Here is a 21,991-nt window from a genome sequence, read left to right on the forward strand (position 1 = left end):
TCTCATTTCTATATGTTTCTTTTTTTTTTTTTCATATGGAAGGACACAATGACTATATCTGCCCTGCTACAAACCAGTGCACCATAGACAAAAACAGGCGAAAAAGTTGTCAAGCATGTCGACTGCGCAAGTGTTTTGAAGTGGGAATGATGAAATGTGGTGAGATTATTTTCCTTCGTGTTTGATAGTCTCTTTCTTCTTTGTTTTTGCTTTCCAGTCTTATTATCACATCAGCAGCCAGCACAATGTAAAATACTTAAATGTTTTCCTACCTCTTGACAATGGGCATGAGACAGGTTCATTGTATTGTGTTGGTGGGATTTAAAAAATGTTATATGTAATAATTATTATGAAGTCTACAGTACCAGCTGCTGAACCTCAGCAAAGTCTGTTTTCTACCATCCAGATACATTTCATATGACAAAACAATATTAACTTTGTAATATGTGCGCTTGATTGCAAGGGAAGCTGTTTGCAAGGGATTTTTCTCTTACATTGGTAAACAAGGCAAAGCTGTGTTGATTTTAGTCATCCAAACTTGTGCATGCATATGATTGGGTGTTCTTTGCAAAAATACGTTTCCACCACATTAAATAATCTAAGGGGAAATTCCCTTGCAAAGTGAACAACCAATTTGCCTTTAGTAAACCAACCCAACTGTGCCCAAAGGGAACTGCATAAAAGACAATTCTATATTCAAGGTATTGCCAATGCTATGCAGAGGACATTATGCTTTAGTGAATGTTTCTGGTTCTAGAAGTCTACTGTATGCTGTTATTGGTCATCAGTAAAGCAATTTGTAAGATTTTGCAAGCTGTGCAATTGATAAGATTTTGCAAGCTGAAAAGAAGGAACATTTGTCAAACACTTGCTTTCAGTGTCACTCGGGATGATTGTAATGGGGTGCCACTCTGCCTGCTGGATTTTATATATACTACATGGCCATTGTTGACCACTGAGGCAACAAGGAATGATTTCCATAGCTCTGCCCACTACCCTGAAATGAATACTCCTATTTTTGGTGTTTAGGATGGAGTGGGACTTGTCAATACTCTCTATTCTAAGAGGCCCTACTGTGCAAAGTTGTTGCAATAACAGTACCCTTTACTTGAAACACCTGAACTTGATAATTTAGAGGGCTGTCACCATACTTTTGGGTTCTAGGTAAGTATTATGGTAAGTTATCCAAAAACGTTTGTCTGCATAGTGTAATGCAGAAGGTGGGCAGGAATACACATAACTTCTAGAAGTCAAAAATTGTCTCATGGGGATCTCTCTGTTAGACCATATAAACATGTAAGAAGCCAAGACTGTTTTGGGTCAACACATTGGGGGTTATTTACGAAAGGCAAATCCACTTTGCACTACAAATGCACTGAAAGTGCAGTCGCTGTAGAGGGGGACATGCAAGGGAAATAAAAAACAGCATTTTTTGCTTGCACATGATTGGATGATAAAATTAGCAGAGCTTCGCCTAATTTCAGAGCTTCCCTTCAGATCTACAGCTATATACATCAACTGCACTTACAAGTGCACTTGTAGTGCAGAGTGGCTTTCCCTTTAATAAATCCACCACATTGTATCTTTAACTGAAATATTACCTTTGAGCAGACTGACCCTTTAAAATGGAGGTTCACCCGGAAATTACAATTTTTAAGATTAGATTCATGCTCATTTTGTCTAGGGGAATCGGCTAGTTTTTTTTAAATCGAAGCCGTACTTACCATTTTAGAGATACATCTTCTCCGCCCCTTCTGGGTATGCGCTGCGGGACTAGGCAATCCTTTTTGATTGACAGTCTTCCGACAATATGATCATCACACTCCACCTCCACATGCCCAGCAATACTGTACAATATCAGATTCATCACACTCCACCTCCACATGCCCAGCAATACTGTACAATATCATCACACTCCACCTCCACATGCCCAGCAATACTGTAGAATATGATCATTACACTCCACCTCCAAATGCCCAGGCTGGGCATGTGGAGGTGGAGTGTGATGATATTGTACAGGATTGCTGGGCATGTGGAGATGGAGGTGGAGTGTGATGAATCTGATATTGTACAGTATTGCTGGGCATGTGGAGGTGGAGTGTGATGAATCTGATATTGTACAGTAGTGCTGGGCATGTGGAGGTGGAGTGTGATGATATTGTACAGTATTGCTGGGCATGTGGAGGTGGAGTGTGATGAATGATATTGTACAGTATTGCTGGTGGGCAGCCCAGCAATACTGTACAATATCATCATCACACTCCACCTCCACATGCCTAGCAATACTGTACAATATCAGATTCATCACACTCCACCTCCACAACATGACCAGCCCGGCCCCAGCCCCAGACAAGGCCGCTCTCCCCCCCCCCACTCCCAGACACTTCCAAGTTCCAATCCAGTCCACACATGCATGATGCCGGTCCTCACCTGCGCTGCTCTTACTGTCTGGAGTCTGGACTGTGTCTTTCTCTCTCTCTTCCACGCTTTGCGCAGGGCCACAGTCGTCGGTCGGTGCACTGCTGACTCTGAGCTGGCGCCACCCGTGATCACAGAGACAGGCCAGCTCTGTGGTCACATGACCCGGCCGCCGACGCTGTGACCCAATCACAGGCCAGCTCCACATGACATGACCCCCTCTGCCTCCCCCGCACGCGGTATATGTAATTATGGTAACGCCGCCCAAGTAATGGGAACGGCGTTGCCGAGAGGGGAATAGTAATCTGGTAGATTACTAGTTACCCTCAAAAGGGGCTGCGTTAGGTAACGGCGTTTATTTAAACGCTGTTACCTACAACACTGCTCTCGACAAGAAAAAAGAGAACTTGTTCTCTTTTTTTCTCGTCGAGATCCACGACAGTTTTCTCGACGATAAAAACATACACACGACCATTTTCCTCGGCAAAAAAGCTATGCCACCAAGTTTCTTGATGGATTTTGTCGAGGAAAACGGTCGTGTGTATGAGGCCTCACAGGTTGCCACTGGAGTCCTCTTCCAATCCTCCATGATGACATCACAGAGCTGGTTGATGTTAGAGACCTTGCGCTCCTCCACCTTCGGTTTGAGGATGCCCCACAGATGCTCAAAAGGGTTTAGGTCTGAAGACATGCTTGGCCAGTCCATCACCTTTACCCTCAGCTTCTTTAGCAAGGCAGTGGTCGTCTTGGAGGTGTGTTTGGGGTTGTTATGTTGGAATACTTTCCTGCGGCCCAGTCTCCGAAGGGAGAGGATCATGCTCTGCTTCAGTATGTCACAGTACATGTTGACATGCAGGCAGCACTTACTCAACTCCAGACCATGTATTAACTTTTCACTTCTAAAACCTCAGACACCCTGGGGGAGGTCTTCTAAAACCAGAGCACACAGAATCTGGTGCAGCTGTGCATTGTAACCAATCAGCTTCCAGGATTTATTGTCAAAGCTTACTTGAACAATCTGAAGTTAGAAGCTGATTGGTTACTATTCACAGCTGCACTGGATTCTGTGTGCAACAGTTTCAGTAAATCTTCCCAGCTGTGTCAAATACAATTGATTCATTAATCAAAATCTTTTTTTCTTTCTGTCATGGTCTTTAAAGTGTTCTTTACCCAAGTGGCATGACTGTATTTAACAAATTCTCATTTTTAGGAACAAGGCGTGAACGTTGTGGGTACCGCATCATACGACATCGCCGCCACTCCGAGGATCAGATGCAATGTCTTGGAAAAAACAAGAAAATAATTGAAAACATAAGCCGAGTGAAAGAAGTTCTTCCCTGTGCCTTGGGCCCAGAGCAGTTTGTGTTATCATTAATTGAAGCAGAACCCCCCAATGTTTTATTAATGAATCGCCCCTGCAAACCTTTCACTGAAGCGTCCATGATGATGTCACTGACTAAGCTTGCTGACAAGGAACTGGTTCACATGATAGCATGGGCAAAAAAAATACCAGGTAAGTCATATAGGAGAGGTGCAAGTAAGTGTTGAGTTGTGTGTGTGAGTGCATTGCATGTGTGTGTGTCCAATTTCTTAACCAATGATTCTTTGTATACACTTAGTATGACTTTTGAATAAGTTTACCATTTCCAGGCTTCGTGGAATTGAGTCTATATGATCAAGTTCGCTTGTTGGAGAGCTGTTGGCTGGAAGTTCTAATGATGGGACTCATGTGGAGGTCAATAGAACAACCTGGAAAGCTTATCTTTGCGCCTGATCTCACTGTTGACCGGTGAGTTATATAATGGGGAATATATTTCCATAGGTCCATTGTCAGATATTTAAAGTGACACTGAAACCTAAGATTTATTCTAATGTTATTAAATGTTAATGTATTCCCATAATGGGAATATTTTAACTAAGTTTATTTTTTTAAAGTTTATCTAAAGCCCAATTTTTTTTGTTTGTAGGGAAAGACCTTAACCTCTATCAAATTGTTATTGCTAGATGTGTAAGGAAGAAAGCACTAAAAAGAGAACCTACTGTATGAAGTCCATATTTAATCTTCTTCAGAATCTTGTATCATAAATTCCAACATGTTTCAGGGGTTCAAAGGGCCCCCCTTCATCAGGACTTTAGTATTCCTTAAAAAAGTGTGCACTGAACTGATACAACTGGAGGAAACCTGAGGGGTAATCATCGGTATGATTGCTCCAGATGGTGGTTTTATAGCTGCCTGTGTCTCCCCTGAGCAGATGCAGCCTCTCTACTTGGGTTAACCCATCAGGGCCACAGTACCCATAGTCAGGGTTGGAGGCTGTTTCCCAGCCCAAAAATCTGTCTTCGGATTCAGGGACCCTAATCGGGACCTAACAGAACACGGATTCCATTGCTTTGTTGGTACAGTATAGTTATATTCTGTCTTGCAAGTAAAGCACCATACAGAAAGAAAGTTTTAACCAAGAGCAACCAATTATCTAACCTCAAACACCTTATTGGTTGTTATGCACTTTACATATCATCATTGCTATTTGTAAACTGCTCCAATAAGTATGCCTGAATGTGTTGTTCAGCTCAGAACAGCTATGCATTTATCCTTCAAACGATGAGTAGAATTACCGTGGTGGTAGGACATAAGATGTGTCCTCTGACCTGCTGCAGCAATTTGATATAAAAAAAAGAACATACTTTGCTCCTCTAGAATTAATTTGACGTGCATAGAGGATTCAGAAGATGGGGATAGATGTGCTGTTAAAATCAAGACATTGTTGCAATAAAAAGTTACAACACGAGTTACAATATGATCAGCAGTGCAATACCGTGCCAGCCTTTCTTGTGTTACTGTGTGATGTTGAAGACTATATACTTTTTTCTACACCACAGGTATCAAACACAAGGCCTGCGGTCCAAATCCAGCCCTCCAGGCCATTTCATGTGGCCCTCGCAGCTCTCCTGCCACTGCAGGAAAGTTCCAGCCCTCCTCTGGTCCTCCTCAAGACCCTTACTTTCTGCTTTTAAGCAATGCATCCAGCTTCTTCCCAGCAGCAGCATAAGGAAAGGGGGGTGCGCTGTGATGTAAGGGAGAGTGGTGGACTCAATTTCTGATGGTGGGGTGGCTCTTAACATATAATGTAAGGGGAGGGAATGCGCTGGACCAGAGGCGTTGCTAGGGGGGTGCGGGGGGGGGTGCGGTCTGCACCGGGTGACACCCGCTAGAGGGGTGACACCATCCCGTTTTTTTTTGTTTTTTTTCACTGACATGCCCAGCCTACCCTGTGCAATCCCAGCCTGCCCTGTACCACCACAGCCTGCTCTGTGCCACCCCAGCCTGCCCTGTACCACCCCAGCCTGCCCTGTACCACCCCAGCCTGCCCTGTACCACCCCAAACAGCCCTATACCACCCCAGCCTGCCCTGTACCACCCCAAACAGCCCTATACCACCCCAGCCTGCCCTGTACCCCCCCAAACAGCCCTGTACCACCCCAGCCTGCCCTGTGCCACCACAGCCTGCCCTGTACCACCCCAAACTTTCCCATGCCACCCCAACTTGCCCTGTGCCACCCTGACTTGCCCTGTACCACCCCAATCTGCCCTATGCCACCATAACTTGCCCTATACCACCCACAGTTTTTTTATAGCTAAAATGCCCAGCCTGCCCTGTGCAATCCCAGCCTGCCCTGTACCACCCAGCCTGCTCTATGCCACCCCAGCCTGCCCTGTATCACCCAGCCTGCCCTGTATCACACAGCCTGCCCTGTACCACCCCAAACAGCCCTATACCACCCCAGCCTGCCCTGTACCCCCCCAAACAGCCCTGTACCACCCCAGCCTGCCCTGTGCCACCCAGCCTGCCCTGTACCACCCCAATCTGCCCTATGCCACCATAACTTCCCCTATACCACCTTAACCTGCCTAATGCCACCCTAACTTGCCCTGTACCACCCCAACCTTTCCCATGCCATCCCAACTTGCCCTATGCCACCCTAACTTGCACTATACCACCCCAACCTGCCCTGTACCACCCTAACTTGCCCTATACCACCCCAACCTGCCCTATGCAACCCTAACTTGCCCTATACCACCCCAAACTACCCTATATCACCCCAACATGCCCTATACCACCTTAACCTGTCCTATACAACCCCACTACACCAACCTGCCACTATACCACTCTATACTACCCTAACCTGCCACTATACTGCCCTATACTATCATTTACAGGGGCTGGTTTGGGTTGCGCCCCATGCCCGTCCGCTGCCTGCTTGGTACTGGGCAGCCTAGACAGAGGGGGGGTGACACCATGTTTTACCGCACCGGGTGACACCAACCCTAGTGACGCCACTGCGCTGGACATCTAATCTTACAGATACAACCGGCCCTTTTGAGGGCAATCATAATGCTGATGCGGCCCACAATAAAAATTGAGTTTGACACCCCTGTTCTACACCCTCACTCTCTCTCTCTTTATTAATTTTTGCAATCTGCAACCCTCAGGGGGCGCTCAAAGCAAATAAACTGTATATAGCTGCTGTAGTCTAAGCCAGGGGTCTTCAAACTGCAGCCTTTGCTTGCCTTTATCGGGCCCTTGGGGCACTATTCCTTCCACTGACACCAAAGTCAGAGCACTATTCCTCCCACTGACACCATTGATGGGGAACTAATTCTCCCACTGACACCAATTGTGTCATTTTTTTTCACTCCCACTGCCCCCCAAGCCTATGACATTGTTTACTCCCACTAATGCGTGGGCATTTTCTACTCCCACTGGCTACAGTCCAGCCTCCATTAAAGTTTGAAGGACAGCAAAATGGCCCTTTGTTTCAAAAGTTTGCAGACTCCTGGTCTAAGCCTAGCCATGCATGTTGACATTTCTCTCTTTCAATCCTGCTGTCTGAATGAGAGAAATAAATAGATTTCCCCATCCACGTGGGCATCTACCCTGCTGGCTATTGTTTTCTGACAGCCACTGCTCCTGTGGCTGTCAGAATACCCGAACAGCGACTGCATCTTTTAATTCTGCTCGATTTCCTTCAATTTTCAGATTGAACTTTGCCAAGCTGGGTGGTGCCATCTTAGTAAATCAACAGCCTACAGTCCTCTCACAACTGTTGCTGTTCCTCACTATACCTCACAGACCTACTGATGGTTTTCTTTTCCCTTTGAGGCTTTTACGGAGGCTTTTTTCCATCCAGGCCTCTAAATTTTCGGGTTCCACCCGATGGACCGTTTTCATCAGACGAACCGTTCGTGTGTGGGCCCCATCGTTTTTTTTCCCCATCGGTGAAAAAACGTATGCCGCGTACACACAATCATTTTTCGGCATGAAAAAAACAACGTTTTAAAAAAATGTAATTTAAAATTATGGTGTGTGGGCTTCACATAATTTTTCGGGTTCTGAAAAACTACCAATTTTTTTTTTCCGACCATGCTGCATTTTTTAACGATGTTTATATATAAAGAAAACTCCACATGTATATACAGTAAATAACATAAATAAAATAAAAATAAAGAGAAGGAAAGAATAAGAAAGAGTAAAAGAAAGCATGAAAAAGATAGAGAGAAAGGGAAAGAGAAAGGGGGTGGGGATGAGAGGGTAAAAGGACAGATAGCCTACCTGCCAAATTTATACATTAGTAAGCAGCGAACAGTGTTGCTAAACTCTTAAGGTGTTTGAGATTCCTAAATACTTCAACCATGGATTCCAAATCTCATTAAACTGAGTACTTCTATCCAACATTGAGCCAATCCTTTTTTCCTGCTCCATTATCAAAATGATTTATTTTTATCGGTATTGGAAGTGAAGGAAAAAAGGTATAGAAGTCTGGGTAGAAGAGTCATCTTAACCAAACTTATCCTGCCTATCCAACCTATATTTTGTGTACCCCAATCACCCAGATCAGTTTCAAGTTTCTTGTACATGGGGGGATAATTGGCCTGGTATAGATCTTCAAACTTTGAAGTCAGATTAATACCTAAATATTTAATAGATGAATTGTTCCAACCAAATTCATATTTTTTTGTAATGAAGGATACCACAGATTTAGGGAGCGACAAATTAAGGGCTTTAGATTTGGCCATATTGACTTTAAGACCTGAAACTTTAGAGAATTTATCAAGCAAAGAGTAGATTTCAGACAAAGAGGAAATTGGGGAGGTTACAAATATTAAAAGATCGTCCGCAAATAACGCACATTTGTGATCTTTTTGGGTACAGCTGACCCCCCTGACATTCGGGTTATTTCGAATTGCTATTGCGAAAGACTCTATTACAACAGCGAATATCAGGGGAGATAAAGGACATGCCTGATGTGTACCCCTTTTAATTCTAATAGATTCTGAAAATAGACCTTGTAATCTTATTTTAGCCTCAGGTGAAGAATAAAGGGCGGATAATATACCCAACACTCTTGAACCAAAACTCAACGTCTCAAAACCGCAAACATATTTGGCCAGGAGACCGAATCAAAGGCCTTCTGAAGGTCTAATGATAAGAGCATACCCTCTTGTCTATGTTCTCCAATCCATCCAGATTGCATTATTGAAATCAGATCGACTGCTCTTCTTACCTGGTCTGGACCTTGTCTACCGGGAATAAATCCCACTTGATCCTTATGTATATATTGACCAATGAAGGATGATAATTCATTGGCTATTATTTTGGTTAACATTTTTAGGTAGTTGTTAATCAAAGAGATTGGTCTATAATTTTCAATTTGACTGGAATCTTTGTCAGGTTTCTGGATCACAGATATATATGCCATATTAAGTTGATTACCTATTGGGTTAACGTCCGTCATGTAATTAAAAAACCGTGCGAGATAGGGTGTTAGAAGAACTGAAAATGTTTTGTAGTAAGGAGAAGGAAAGCGTTCAGGTCCGGGAGCCTTATCCGTTTTTAACAATTTAATTACTTCCGAAACTTCCTCTACCGATATGGGAGCTTCCATTTCCTCTCTATGTACATCCGCCAATTTGGGAAGATCTAAGCTATCAAGGAACTCCTCTACTCTATTGGAAGCAGAGTGTCCTTCAAAACTATAAAGTTTTGAATAACAATTTTGGAAGGCTTCCATCACTCGCTGAGGGATTAGAGTAAAAGAACCATCTGCTTGTTTAATCTTGGGAAGGACCCTTGATCTAAATCTAGGTGATAATTTATGCGCCAACATCGGACCTATCTTATCCTTTAATTGATAAAATCTTGCCCCAGACCATTTTATGGCCTCATCTGCTCTTACTGTAAGCGCTAGATTCAAAGCTGTCCTAGCAGCATCCAATTTGGAAGTAGGGAAACCATAAGGATCTATTTTATGTTTTTTACTCAAATCATCAAATGTCTGTTTAAGTTTCTCCACTTTTTGTCCCCTATTAGGTGCATAATAGGAAACAAAAGTATACAGTCTCCCCTCCAAGGTGCCCTTGAGCAAAATGAATCTTCCCTCTGGGTCCGCATACTCCTTAATCAAGTTAAAATTGCATTGTTTGGGGAATAAAATAGCTACTCCTCTAGTCTAATTTTCTGCTTTGGACAGATAAAACATTGGAAAGTGTGCATGTAAAAAGGAGGGGGTGTACCGCTGTGGGAAGTGGGTCTCCTGTAAAAAAAACACATCAATGTGAAGTGATTTGTAGACTTGCAGGGCCTTCTGTCTTTTAACTGGAGAATTCAACCCCTGTGTGTTGTGCGAAACAACACGAAGGGGAGAAGGAGAGTTAGCTATACCAGCCATGGGTCAGGATATTAGCAAGCTTAATCAACTCGCTTGCCCAGACCTTATCCATTCTAGGATATATTTCAAAACGGAGTGGATACATTAAACAGGTTGTGTAATGACATCTGCACACACATCTCAATGAAACCTCTCATTGGCACGTAGGCTGATAGGGTAAAGAAGACAGTGAAGAAAGAGAAAATAAAAGAATAAAAATAAAAACATAAACATGTTAGCAAGGATTCAACCCAATCAGACTCTGTAAATTCAATAAATACTAAAGTATTTTCCCCCCAGGATGGTAGGGAAGAGAAAAAAAAATTCCCCCCTCCATAAATACTCATGCTTGACACACTTACAAATATCAACCTATATATATGCATTTATATATCCTTTGGGAAAATACAGAAATATACTTTTCGGTTAAATCATTTCTTCCTGAAATGATAGATAGAAAAAAATAAAATAAAAGTCCAACAGAGGGAAAAAGAAAATCCAATAAAATGGATCTCTTCTTCAGGTAGCAATGTTATATTTAACCTTCCTGTGTTTGACCTTGTTCCAGGCAGAAAAAGTTGGGCTAATATGGGTTTGTCTTTTGACAGAACCTTGCTGGGTAGGTGTAGTATCCATGTCAGGTTCCATAAAGATAATTTTCAGATCCATCAACAGTCTTTCACCTTCCTGAAAATTATGAACCACATAATGTTTGCCATTGAAGGAAAATTTTGGTGCAAAAGGAAATGCCCATTTATATCTTATGTCTTTCTTCAATAGGGCTGCTAACAAAGGCTTCATTGCTCTTCTTCTTTGTTTTGTGTATGGGAAAATATCTGAAAATATTTGGATAGTGGCGCCTTGGTATTGTAACTGCTCTTGTTGGCGAGACCTTTTCAATTTTCATTATATCCTCCTTTGTATTATTTGAGTAATAATGTGGTTTTACTACCACATCCCTTGGCAAACCATCTTTTCTAATTGGTCCCAGAGACCTATGTGCTTGGTCCAGTTCCAGCTTGTGAGCTGGAATAGATGGTATCAGGATTTTAATAATGTCCTGTATAGCCGAGTTAACATCGACGATGGATTCTGGTATTCCTCTGACCCTAAAGTTATCTCTTCTTGATCTATTTTCGAGATCATCAATCCTTGCCTGTGCCGCTTCAAGCTGTTCCTGCATGAATTGTAAATGATCAGCATTCTGATCAGTTCTTGCTATATTAACATCCAATTTGTGTTCAATATTTTCAATTCTGTTTCCAAGACACTGAAAGTCAGCCTTAATTTCCCCAGTCATACTTTCAGCATTCTGTGCTAATCCTTTGTCCAGCATTTCAGATATTCTAGTAAAAAGTTCAGAAACATTAAAGGTAACATCAAGAGCCTGTTCAGCTTTTGTAACCATATGGACAGGATTATGTGGGGAAACTTCCACAGGGGTTAAGTGCACAGCTTCCATATGATTCTCCCTTTCCTTCAGTGCAGGGGGAGATAAAGTAGGGCAAGTGTCAGAACTTGGGGCCAGATTCACAGAAGAAGTACGCCGCAGTATCTACTGATACTCCGGCGTATTTTCAAATTTGCCGCATCGTATCTTTAGTTTGAATCCTCAAACCAAGATACAACTGATTTGGGCTTCGATCCGACAGGCGTACGGCTTCGTACGCCTTCGGATCGTAGGTGTAATACTTCGGCGCCCGCTGGGTGGAGTTTGCATCATTTTCCGCGTCGGGTATGCTAATTAGCTTTTTCCGGCGATTCACGAAGGTACGCGCGGCCGTTGCATTCTCTTACGTCGTCGCTAGTCGGCTTTTCCCGGCGTATAGTTAAAGCTGCTATTTTGTGGTCTAAAGTTAGACTTGCCATGTTAAAGTATGGCCGTCGTTCCCGCGTCGAATTTAAAAATATTTTTTTTTGTGTACAAGTCGTCCGTGAAAAGGAAAGGACGTAACTCACCTCGACGTTCAAAAAATTACGTCGGTGCGACGTCATTTAGCGCAAAGCACGGCGGGAAATTTCAAAACGGAGCATGCGCAGTACGTTCGGCGCGGGAATGCGCCTAATTTAAATGATCCACGCCCCATTTGAATTAGGCGGGCTTGCACCGGAGGGATTTACGCTACACCGCCGCAACTTTACAGGCAAGTGCTTTGTGAATCAAGCACTTGCCCGTAAAACTTGCGGCGGTGTAACGTAAATGCGATACGTTACGCCACCGCAAATGTCTGTGAATCTGGCCCTTGGTGACTGAGGTAAAGATGTAGCCAGCATAGGAGACATAACTTGCCTGTTAGATGAGGAGGCCTCAGCTGCTTTCTGTGTGCGCTTCTGAGGTATGGCGGCCATCTTGAAAAGGGTCCGTTTTTTAACAGGCTCCTTATTATGTTTCTTGCCTCCTCTGAAGTATTTGCACGGCATTTACTAGTTCTCTAATGTATCCGCAACCCACGGATGTCAATCTTCCACTCGTATCGGGTCTGAATCCCCGGTTATTAGCGTCGTTCGGCGGGCGGTGAGCGGAGCTCCGGGCCTAAGTTGCCATCTTAGGAGCTCCCACGCATGCGCCGTAGAAAAGAATCTTAACACAATCCTCCAAACATTCATTAAGCCCTGTCCATTTTCACATCAGTGAGATATTTTCTGGCTCATAATACAATTATTAAAGGTGTGAAGCCTTATAACTTGGGACAGTTTTAATGAAATGGGAACTAATGTCTCTTAGGAGCTCTCACACGTCCTTTGCTTCTTACCCAGAGTAAAAAGCACATCTTGGCACTAACAGTCCATTTTCTTCTCACTGTGTGAGGCCATAATGAATGCAAACAAAAAGTATTGTTTGCCTGGCATGTGAGTACTGTCCCATAACACTGTTATTATTATGTGTAAATTTATTGCACAATTCACAATTTATTTGGGAATAGCCCGGCAAATAATGGCAAGGTAAAGTACCCCTAAACCTTAAACTTAGGATCCCAGTAACATACGGTATATGAGTTGCGACCTCCTGTGCATTATCGTGCCTTGCTTTAGAATTTCACTTCAGACAGCAGGTTTTCAGCACGCTGTGCAACCAGTCCCATGAAGCGGCTTCCATTTGCTGCTCCACTGGTCGCAGGCTTTCATATGTCATCATGTATAATGCTAGGCCAATAAAAACATAGACATACTCCATTTATTTTAATATGGAGCGCCACAACGCATGATAGTGTATCCTATGTTGTCTGGATCAACTGTGGGTATAGGATTGTGAATATGGAGGTTTTCTATTTGTGTGTGTTTGTTTTTGTTTTTTCTATGAGTTTAACTAAATGGACTTGCTGAGGATAAAGCACACAGGCGCCAATCTAAGTGCAGTACATTGGTGGACAGTGGGAATAAGGCCCCTTTCAGACTGGGGCGGGAGCCGCGGTGGCGGTATAACGCCTCTAAAAATAGCGGCGCTATACCGCCGGGATTGCCGCAGGAATCAGCCGCTAGCGGTGCGGTATTAACCCCGATAAAGGGTTAATACCGCCCGCAATGCGCCTCTATAAAGGCGCATTGCAGGCGGTATTGCGGCGGTTTCCCATTGTTTTCAATGGGAAGGAGCAGTGAAGGAGTGGTATACATGCTGCTCCTCTCACCAATCCAAAGATGCTGCAGACATGAGATTTTTTTGTCTCCCGCCAGCGCATCGCCTCAGTGAGAAAGCCCTCGGGCTTTCACATTGAGTCTGCAGTGAAGGAGTTTTTCAGGCGGGATAGCAGCGCTATTATTAGCGCTGTACCGCCTGAAAAACTCCTCAATGTGAAAGGGGCCTAAGACTGTCCCTTTATATCGGTAGACAGTGGGGGTAAGACAATCCCTTATATTGGTAGTCAGCAGAAGTAAATTGGCCCTTTAAAATGGTGTCACTAGGAGGAACACTGACTCTTACATTAATGTCAGTAGAAGAGACACTGGCTCTTAAACTGCTGGTGATTAAGAGAGAAAGTGTCCTATACAAAAGGACTCAGTGCTTACTTATCTGAGAAATTAGATGGCATGCTTTGTGCACCATGCCACCAACGTTGGCTCTGCCAGGATATGGCACTTGAACAATACAGGCACTGTGAAGTGGTGCAGGCATGCTGTGGGTCGGTGACATGGGGCATGAACCAGGGGACATGGTCCCAGTTGCCTGTGTTTAACTACAAAACTAGACAGGAGAGCATTTTAAATAATTTAAAGGTGCAGGCTCTAGGCCTGTCATTTTGATCTTGTCTTCTTTAGTTAAAAAGTTACTAAAACTAAAATAAACATGATTTTCTATCCTGACTTTTAGCTCAGACTTTTTGGTCTTTACTGTTTTTCAGGGGTAGGCAACCTTGGCACTCCAGCTGTGGTAAAACTACAGATCCCTTTATGCCTTTACGAGTCATGCCTGTGATTGTCAGGGTCTTGTAATGTCTCATGGGACTTGTAGTTTCACCACAGCTGGAGGCTGAGGTTGCTTACCCTTGGAACATGTTTATCATGGGTTAGCTCCTCATAAGGCATTGACGCCAGGATCTGTATAGTATGACCGCCCTGGCACCTGTTAACAACAAAGTTGGCAATGATATCCATAAGAAACGTTTGGGCCCCTTACACAGCTTTAGACCTGGGCCCCCCCCCCGAGCCCGACCACCAACAATGCCCAGGGCTTGCCCACAGGCCATCCCATCTAATCCACACACCAGCCCCTCCCCCCACCTGTACACACGACCCCCCCTCAATCCTGTATATATGTCACCCCCCACACACCTGTTTATGTCAGCCCCCCACCTTTTTATATGCCATCCCCCCTCACACCTGTATATATGCTAGCCCACCACACCTGTATATATGCCATCCCCCCACACCTGTATATATCCTCCTACCTAGTCCTAGCTCGTTTTCACAAAGCTGACATGTTGCTGACACAGAGGGGCACAGTACAGGCAGCTCTCACTAGGAGTGCACATGCACATAGTAGCCAGATGTGGCGGTAAAGAGCTTGATGTCTGAGCTCAATGACACAGAGAGCAGCACAAGCTGCAAGATCATTTCTATAGTGCACAACACGGCTCCCCTTCACCCGTCCTCCCGTCTTCTGGCCCGGGTGGGACCCTCCAGTCTCAGGGCCCCTTACAGTTGTATCGGCTGTACCCCCCTGATGGCTGCCCTGATGATATCTCCCATATTTCTGTCATCACAGGTTCATGGTAAACCACCTGGGCGTTCAGAACTACAGAACATGAACTGTTGATAAAGTTTGAGGACAGCTTTAAAACCATGTACCAGAATATTGTTTTTCAAAGACTTCTGGAACTTCTTTTATGCATTTTTTTTTTAGCAGACAATCGTGGCCTTGTTGTTGTTTTGGTTTCAAATTCAGACTTGTTTTTTTTTTACCCATTGCCCTGCAGCTGAAATCACATTCTTTTTAAACACACATTTTGTGCCTGACACCCAGGGCGCTGTGTCAGGACAACAAATCTTCAAACAGGTTTAAACAGTGAGAGTCTGTACAAGTTGACTCATTATTTTTTAATTTGCTCCTAAATGTACCACGTCTCTCTCCGCTCTTCACTAAATATTTCAATTTCTTTGGAATGACTTGCAAATTATAATTTTTTTCCCTTTTTTTGTGGTTGTTTGTAAATGGTTTCCTCCCGTAAACCCTCCTGTGACTGAGAATTATGTAAAATATTCTAGCTCACGGCGCAGTTAACAAGCAGGTCAAAACCGATTTGGCAGCTGTTGTTTAGTAAATATTTATTAAGGCATCTTTTTAAGGAGGGAACATTGGGTAAATCGCAGACCATTTTTTGTGATTAAAACTAGCTACTGCTTTGATTTTATTATAATGTATTTGAGGCCACTCATACATTACTGGAAATATTTAAAGGTACACGTCATTCAAACTTAAAAACGAATCTTGAGATACATACAGGTACTGTAGTATTGCAAGCTTGCCTAGTGGTCGGGTACACCAGTCCACCTTTCTCCTTTTATTATATATAACCTGTTGCTCCTGAAACACATCTGCTGGTGATGCTGAAACACCCTTGTTGCTTCTTGCAGGCTGCAGCCATCAATCAAGTTTAAAGTAAAACTACCGGTTCTGGTGCACTTTAAATAATTTGTCTGGTTTCTTGTGGAAAAAAAAAAATTTGTCTGGGCCAAGATGGAATACAAGGCATCCTGATACTGATTGACTGAGGCGGATGGATGATGTCTCAATTTCCACCTCATCCAATCAGAGGCATCTTTGTATCCATTGATAAAAATACAAGACTTCTTCTGAATGGCAAAGAAGTCCTCAGCGTGACTCTTTAAAGTGTTACTAAACCCAGCACCCTGCATTCACTATATCTGGTCTCTCACAGTACACAGAACATGGAAATGCAATTATTTTAGTCAATTTAAACTGCTAAATACTTTTTCTCATCAGTAGTTAGAGCAGTCTTGTGACTTCTATCAGTGTCCAGCCAAGCACTGGTTAGAGCTTGTAGGAGGAGTTTTCTGGCTGCCCTATGAGACTGCAAGACCCCTGACCCTCTGTCTGGGCAGTGCTGATTGGCCCTGTGCTGATCACATGCACTCTCCCAATAAAAAAAAATGAAAAACCTGTCTAGCAATGCACACCAAACTGAGCATGTGCAGGCTGACTCCATAGGCTCTGTGATATCAGTAAAATATTAGGAGACGGTGGAAGGAAGGGAGGATCTGTGCATACAAAATCAAACAGCCTTTTTACACAATGCAGATGATTAACCCCTTAGGTTCCACAGTGAGTATAACAAGCATGCTTTACTGCATATACAGACTGATTTTACTGTTGTGGGTTTAGTAACACTATAATTCCAGCATCAGACCGGAAGTTACCTTTACTGCTGCCAGAACACAGCATAATTTACTGCATGTAGCTAATGTTACTACAGTATATTACAAAGCACACAGCAGCTGCATTTTTTATGAAAAAATTAATTAATTTTGGCCACCTTGGCCCAAATGATCAATTTAACAGTTTGCCAACCACTCCATAAAGCACATTTACTGCTACAGGACGGCCGCACTGCACAGGATCACATGTGTATATATATATTTATATATATATATATATATATATATATATATATATATATATATATATATATATATATATATATATATATATAGTACAGACCAAAAGTTTGGACACACCTTCTCATTCAAAGAGTTTTCTTTATTTTCATGACTATGAAAATTGTAGATTCACACTGAAGGCATGAAAACTATGAATTAACACATGTGGAATTATACATAACAAAAAAGTGTGAAACAACTGAAAATATATTTCATATTCTAGGTTCTTCAAAGTAGCCACCTTTTGCTTTGATTACTGCTTGGCACACTCTTGGCATTCTCTTGATGAGCTTCCAGAGGTAGTCACCTGGCGCAGCAGCCCATCACTCTCCTTCTTGGTCAAATAGCCCTTACACAGCCTGGAGGTGTGTTTGGGGTCATTGTCCTAATGAAAAATAAATGATGGTCCAACTAAACGCAAACCGGATGGAATAGCATGCCGCTGCAAGATGCTGTGGTAGCCATGCTGGTTCAGTATGCCTTCAATTTTGAATAAATCCCCAACAGTGTCACCAGCAAAGCACCCCCACACCATCACACCTCCTCCTCCATGCTTCACGATGGGTACCAGGCATGTAGAGTCCATCCGTTCACCTTTTCTGCGTCGCACAAAGACACTGGGGTTGGAACCAAAGATCTCAAGTTTGGACTCATCAGACCAAAGCACAGATTTCCACCGGTCTAATGTCCATCCCTTGTGTTCTTTACCCAAACAAGTCTCTTCTGCTTGTTGCCTTTCTTTAGCAGTGGTTTCCTAGCAGATATTCTACCATGAAGGCCTGATTCACACAGTCTCCTCTTAACAGTTCTAGAGATGTGTCTGCTACAAAAGGTGGCTACTTTGAAGAACCTAGAATATGAAATATATTTTCAGTTGTTTCACACTTCTTGTTATGTATAATTCCACATGTGTTAATTCATAGTTTTGATGCCTTCAGTGTAAATCTACAATTTTCATAGTCATGAAAATAAAGAAAACTCTTTGAATGAGAAGGTGTGTCCAAACTTTTGGTCTGTACTGTGTATATATATATATATATATATATATATATATGTGATCCTGCACTTCCAGGTATCTGGCACGGGTGCGCGCCCCTGGCACCTCGCTCCTACTGTAATTTTACGCAGCAGGACCCATGGACCTGATGTCTGCAGGCACCCGCTGATTGTTTGGTACACAGGCAGAACGTCAGTCTGCCTATATAAACAAGGCAGGTTGCTGTTCTGACAGTACAGAAGGCCTTGAATCCTATGATCCTTTTCAGCAGGAACATCAATTCATGCCTTCCACCAGTAAAAGCACCTCCCCCACTACACTGTATTACATTTAACCATTTTATCGCCCCTGATGTTAACCCCTTCCGAGCCAGTGTCATTAGTACAGTGACAGTGCATATTTTTAGCACTGATGACTGTAATAATGTCACTGGTCCCTAAGGCCGGGTACACACGGACAAACATGTATGGTGAAAGCGGTCCGTCGGACCGTTTTCACCATACATGTCTGCCAGAGGGCTTCTGTACGATGGTTGTACACACCATCGTACAGAAGTCCGCGCGTAAACAATACGCGGGGCGTGTCCGCGGTGTCGCCGCGTCGATGACGCGGTGTCGCCGCGACAATGACGCGGCGACGTGGGCGGCCCGCCTTTAAAATGCTTCCACGCATGCGTCGAAGTCATTCGACGCATGCGAGGGACGGCGGGCGCCTGGACATGTACGGTAGGTCTGTACTGACGACCGTACATGTCCGAGCGGGCTGAATTCCAGCGGGCTGTTTTAAAACAAGTCCAGGAATATTTGTCTGCTGGGAAAAGGCCCGGCGGGCAAATGTTTGGTGGAATTCGGCCCGCTCGCGCCCACACACGACCAAACATGTCTGCTGAAACTGGCCTGCGGGCCAGTTTCAGCAGACATGTTTGGTCGTGAGTATGGGGCCTTAAAGAGATTGGAGTCATCCCATGCAGGACATCTGCCTCCTAAGGTAAGGAAGTCGTCTGTCTCCCACGGGGGGTGGTGGTTTGCTGTCCCCACCCCCTGAGTTATTGAACACGAGCTGCCACTGCATATGATCCTGTAGCTTTGGCTTCCCAGTGTCAGAGAGCAGCTGCTACATGGGAGCGGAGACCATGGGAGTCTATAGGTGGCATCATGGCAATGGGAATTCACAGTCAATGTCAAGCGCTCCTCTATACAGGGGAGTCAGAGCTGCTGAATCACCTGGCCAGACAGGACCAGAATCAAAACAAGATACAGTATGTACACGCTTATATAATACCACTTTAAAGCAAAAAAAAAAAGAATAATATAAAAACAGGCAACTAACCTTTTCACAAGGGGTTAAAATTATAAAAATATTTTATGTAAACCCGCAACTCTGGGGCAAGGACTGTTCAATGATCTCTGTAAAGCACTCTGTTAATTGGTTCTATCTAAATAAAAAATAATTGCACCTGTCCTTAGAAAAATATGGTGGCCGCTATTGCTGACCTCCTCCTAAAAATGCTGCTTGCCTGGTTGTGTCCACCCTTAATACTTTTTGCTTACCCTGTCGTCAGGGCCGATCCTAGGGTCACAGGCGCCTGGGTGCAGAAATATTTCTGGCGCCCCCACATGGGTGTGGTCATTTTGCTAACTCCTCCCCTTTACAAATGTTTCTATGGCAATGACTCAACCACAGAAATGCTCCCCCACAAAGTCATTACCCTGGGATCCTTACATGATCTCTTAACAATAAAAAAAATACAGGAAGAGAAGCAAAGTACTTTATTGGGACCTGGAGGGGGGCCTCTCTGATGGACACAGAGAGGGCTTCTGTTATAAAGACCCCCAGACATACTACAGACATGTTACAGGAGATGGTCAGAGACTGCAGACATAGTACAGGAGACAGTCAGAGACTGCAGACATGGTACAGGAGATGATTAGAGACTGCAGACATGATACAGGAGATGGTCAGAGACTGCAGACGTAGTACAGGAGATGGTCAGAGACTGCAGACATAGTACAGGAGATGATTAGAGACTGCAGACATAGTACAGGAGATGGGGATCGTATAACCCATTGAAAAAGTTATCGTATAACGAAACGCGTCTGGGTACGGCGTGCAGTGACGTCATCGCGTTTGTACGAGGAGGAGGGCTCCTATCCATGCCGGCCGGCATCTCTTTTATGCTGCTGTTACATTTTATGGATGTAAGTAGATTTTAACCTGTTTTAAATAAACAACGTTGGACGTATTACACCATGTGCGGCTTTCTTTTCTACATGACACACTGCTGAGCTCCCTGGAAAGGTCTTAGAGGTTTTTGTCTGTGCTGATTCAACCACATCCCTCCGTGGATGAGCTGTATGCCTGATCCCACCCTGTGTGTGTCCATGCTATCTGGATATCCTGCTGTGGATTGTATAACAATGCTTTTATTTACCTACCATCTGGTAAGCCTCTGTCCGTGTGGTGGTGGCTCACTATCAATATCGGTGCACTGGGTGTTGTTTGTCACAAGAACTTCACTAATTTTTGGACTTTTTATTTATTTATTTGTGTTGTTCACAATGGACTTGAATGTTATTAACTAGATTGGCGCAAAATTTTCTTTTCCATGATATAGGAGATGGTCAGAGACTGCAGACAAAGTACAGAAGATGGACCATTAGACCCCTTTTACACTGGAGGGTTTTTTCAGGCACTTTAGCATTAAAAATAGCTCCTAAAAAAAGCCTCATCTGCAATCCCAGTGTGAGAGCCCGGGTGCTTTCACACTGGAGCGGTGTGCTTGTGGGACGTCCAAAAATTTCCTGCAAGTAGCTTCTTTGAGGCACTTTCGTGTGTGTATACACATCGGCTCCCCCACCTCTGCAGGCGCCTGGGTGCAAAGCACCCTGCCTAGGATCGGCCCTGCCTGTCGTTTACCTTGCGGTAAATAAAGTTAGAGAGAGGTCAGTAGGATTTACTCTTGGCACAGTGTGGAAGCAGTGGGTGAAGACTGATTTTTGTATTTACAGGGATGAAGGCAAATGCGTGGAAGGAATTTTGGAAATCTTTGACATGCTACTGGCTACAACTTCAAGATTTCGAGAGCTAAAACTGCAACACAGAGAGTACCTTTGCCTGAAGGTCATGATCCTGCTGAATTCTAGTGAGTAAAGGTGCACCATACTGTAGATTGTGTCTGTAGCCCTACCCCCTTAAGAACCACTGGATAGAATGGGTCCTGTTCTTTGCCTCAACATTCTCAAGAACCTCAGCCCTTCTGACACGCCAGGTTGAGTGTACAAACATACAATATCACAGGAAATCCCTGAAAGTAATACTTAGTACCCAACAGTAGTGCTATATCAAAGAAAACAGGCACCAAACCAGTTAGTAAAGGTACACCTAATCGGACATGTCCGCTGGTTATGACGTGTAACCAGCGTCCCGAAATCCCGCGCATGCGTCGAATTGATTTGACGCATGCGTGGAAGCATTGCACTTCCATGTTTGAGAACGTCGGTGTCTTCTACGTCACCGCGTTCTCTGTCCGCGGGGATTTTGGTCTGATGGTGTGTACACACATCAGACCAAAAGCTCCCAGGAGACATGTCTCCTCGTGTGTACGGGGCCTTAGACGTACGCCTGTCGGATGGATCCCAGATGCCATTGTATCTTGTTTTGTGGATACAAAACAAAGATACGACGCGGGAAATTTTAAAATTACGCCGGCGTATCAAGAGATAGGCCGGCGTAACGGTTTTGTGGATCTGCCCCCTA

General features: G+C 43.9%; 1 protein-coding gene across 1 annotated transcript in view; it reads left to right on the plus strand.

Moving 5' to 3' along the window:
• The window catches only part of ESR2 (estrogen receptor 2), a 43,608-nt gene that overhangs the window by 11,639 nt on the left and 9,978 nt on the right, over nucleotides 1-21,991 (plus strand). The window contains exons 4-7 of the mRNA XM_040332578.1: nucleotides 43-159; nucleotides 3,629-3,931; nucleotides 4,069-4,207; nucleotides 21,244-21,377. Coding sequence (XP_040188512.1) covers nucleotides 43-159; nucleotides 3,629-3,931; nucleotides 4,069-4,207; nucleotides 21,244-21,377 — 693 coding nt within the window. The remainder of the gene's footprint in view (nucleotides 1-42; nucleotides 160-3,628; nucleotides 3,932-4,068; nucleotides 4,208-21,243; nucleotides 21,378-21,991) is intronic.

The sequence above is a fragment of the Rana temporaria genome, chromosome 13 (genome assembly GCF_905171775.1).
Source record: "Rana temporaria chromosome 13, aRanTem1.1, whole genome shotgun sequence".
Classification (NCBI taxonomy): Eukaryota; Metazoa; Chordata; class Amphibia; order Anura; family Ranidae; genus Rana; species Rana temporaria.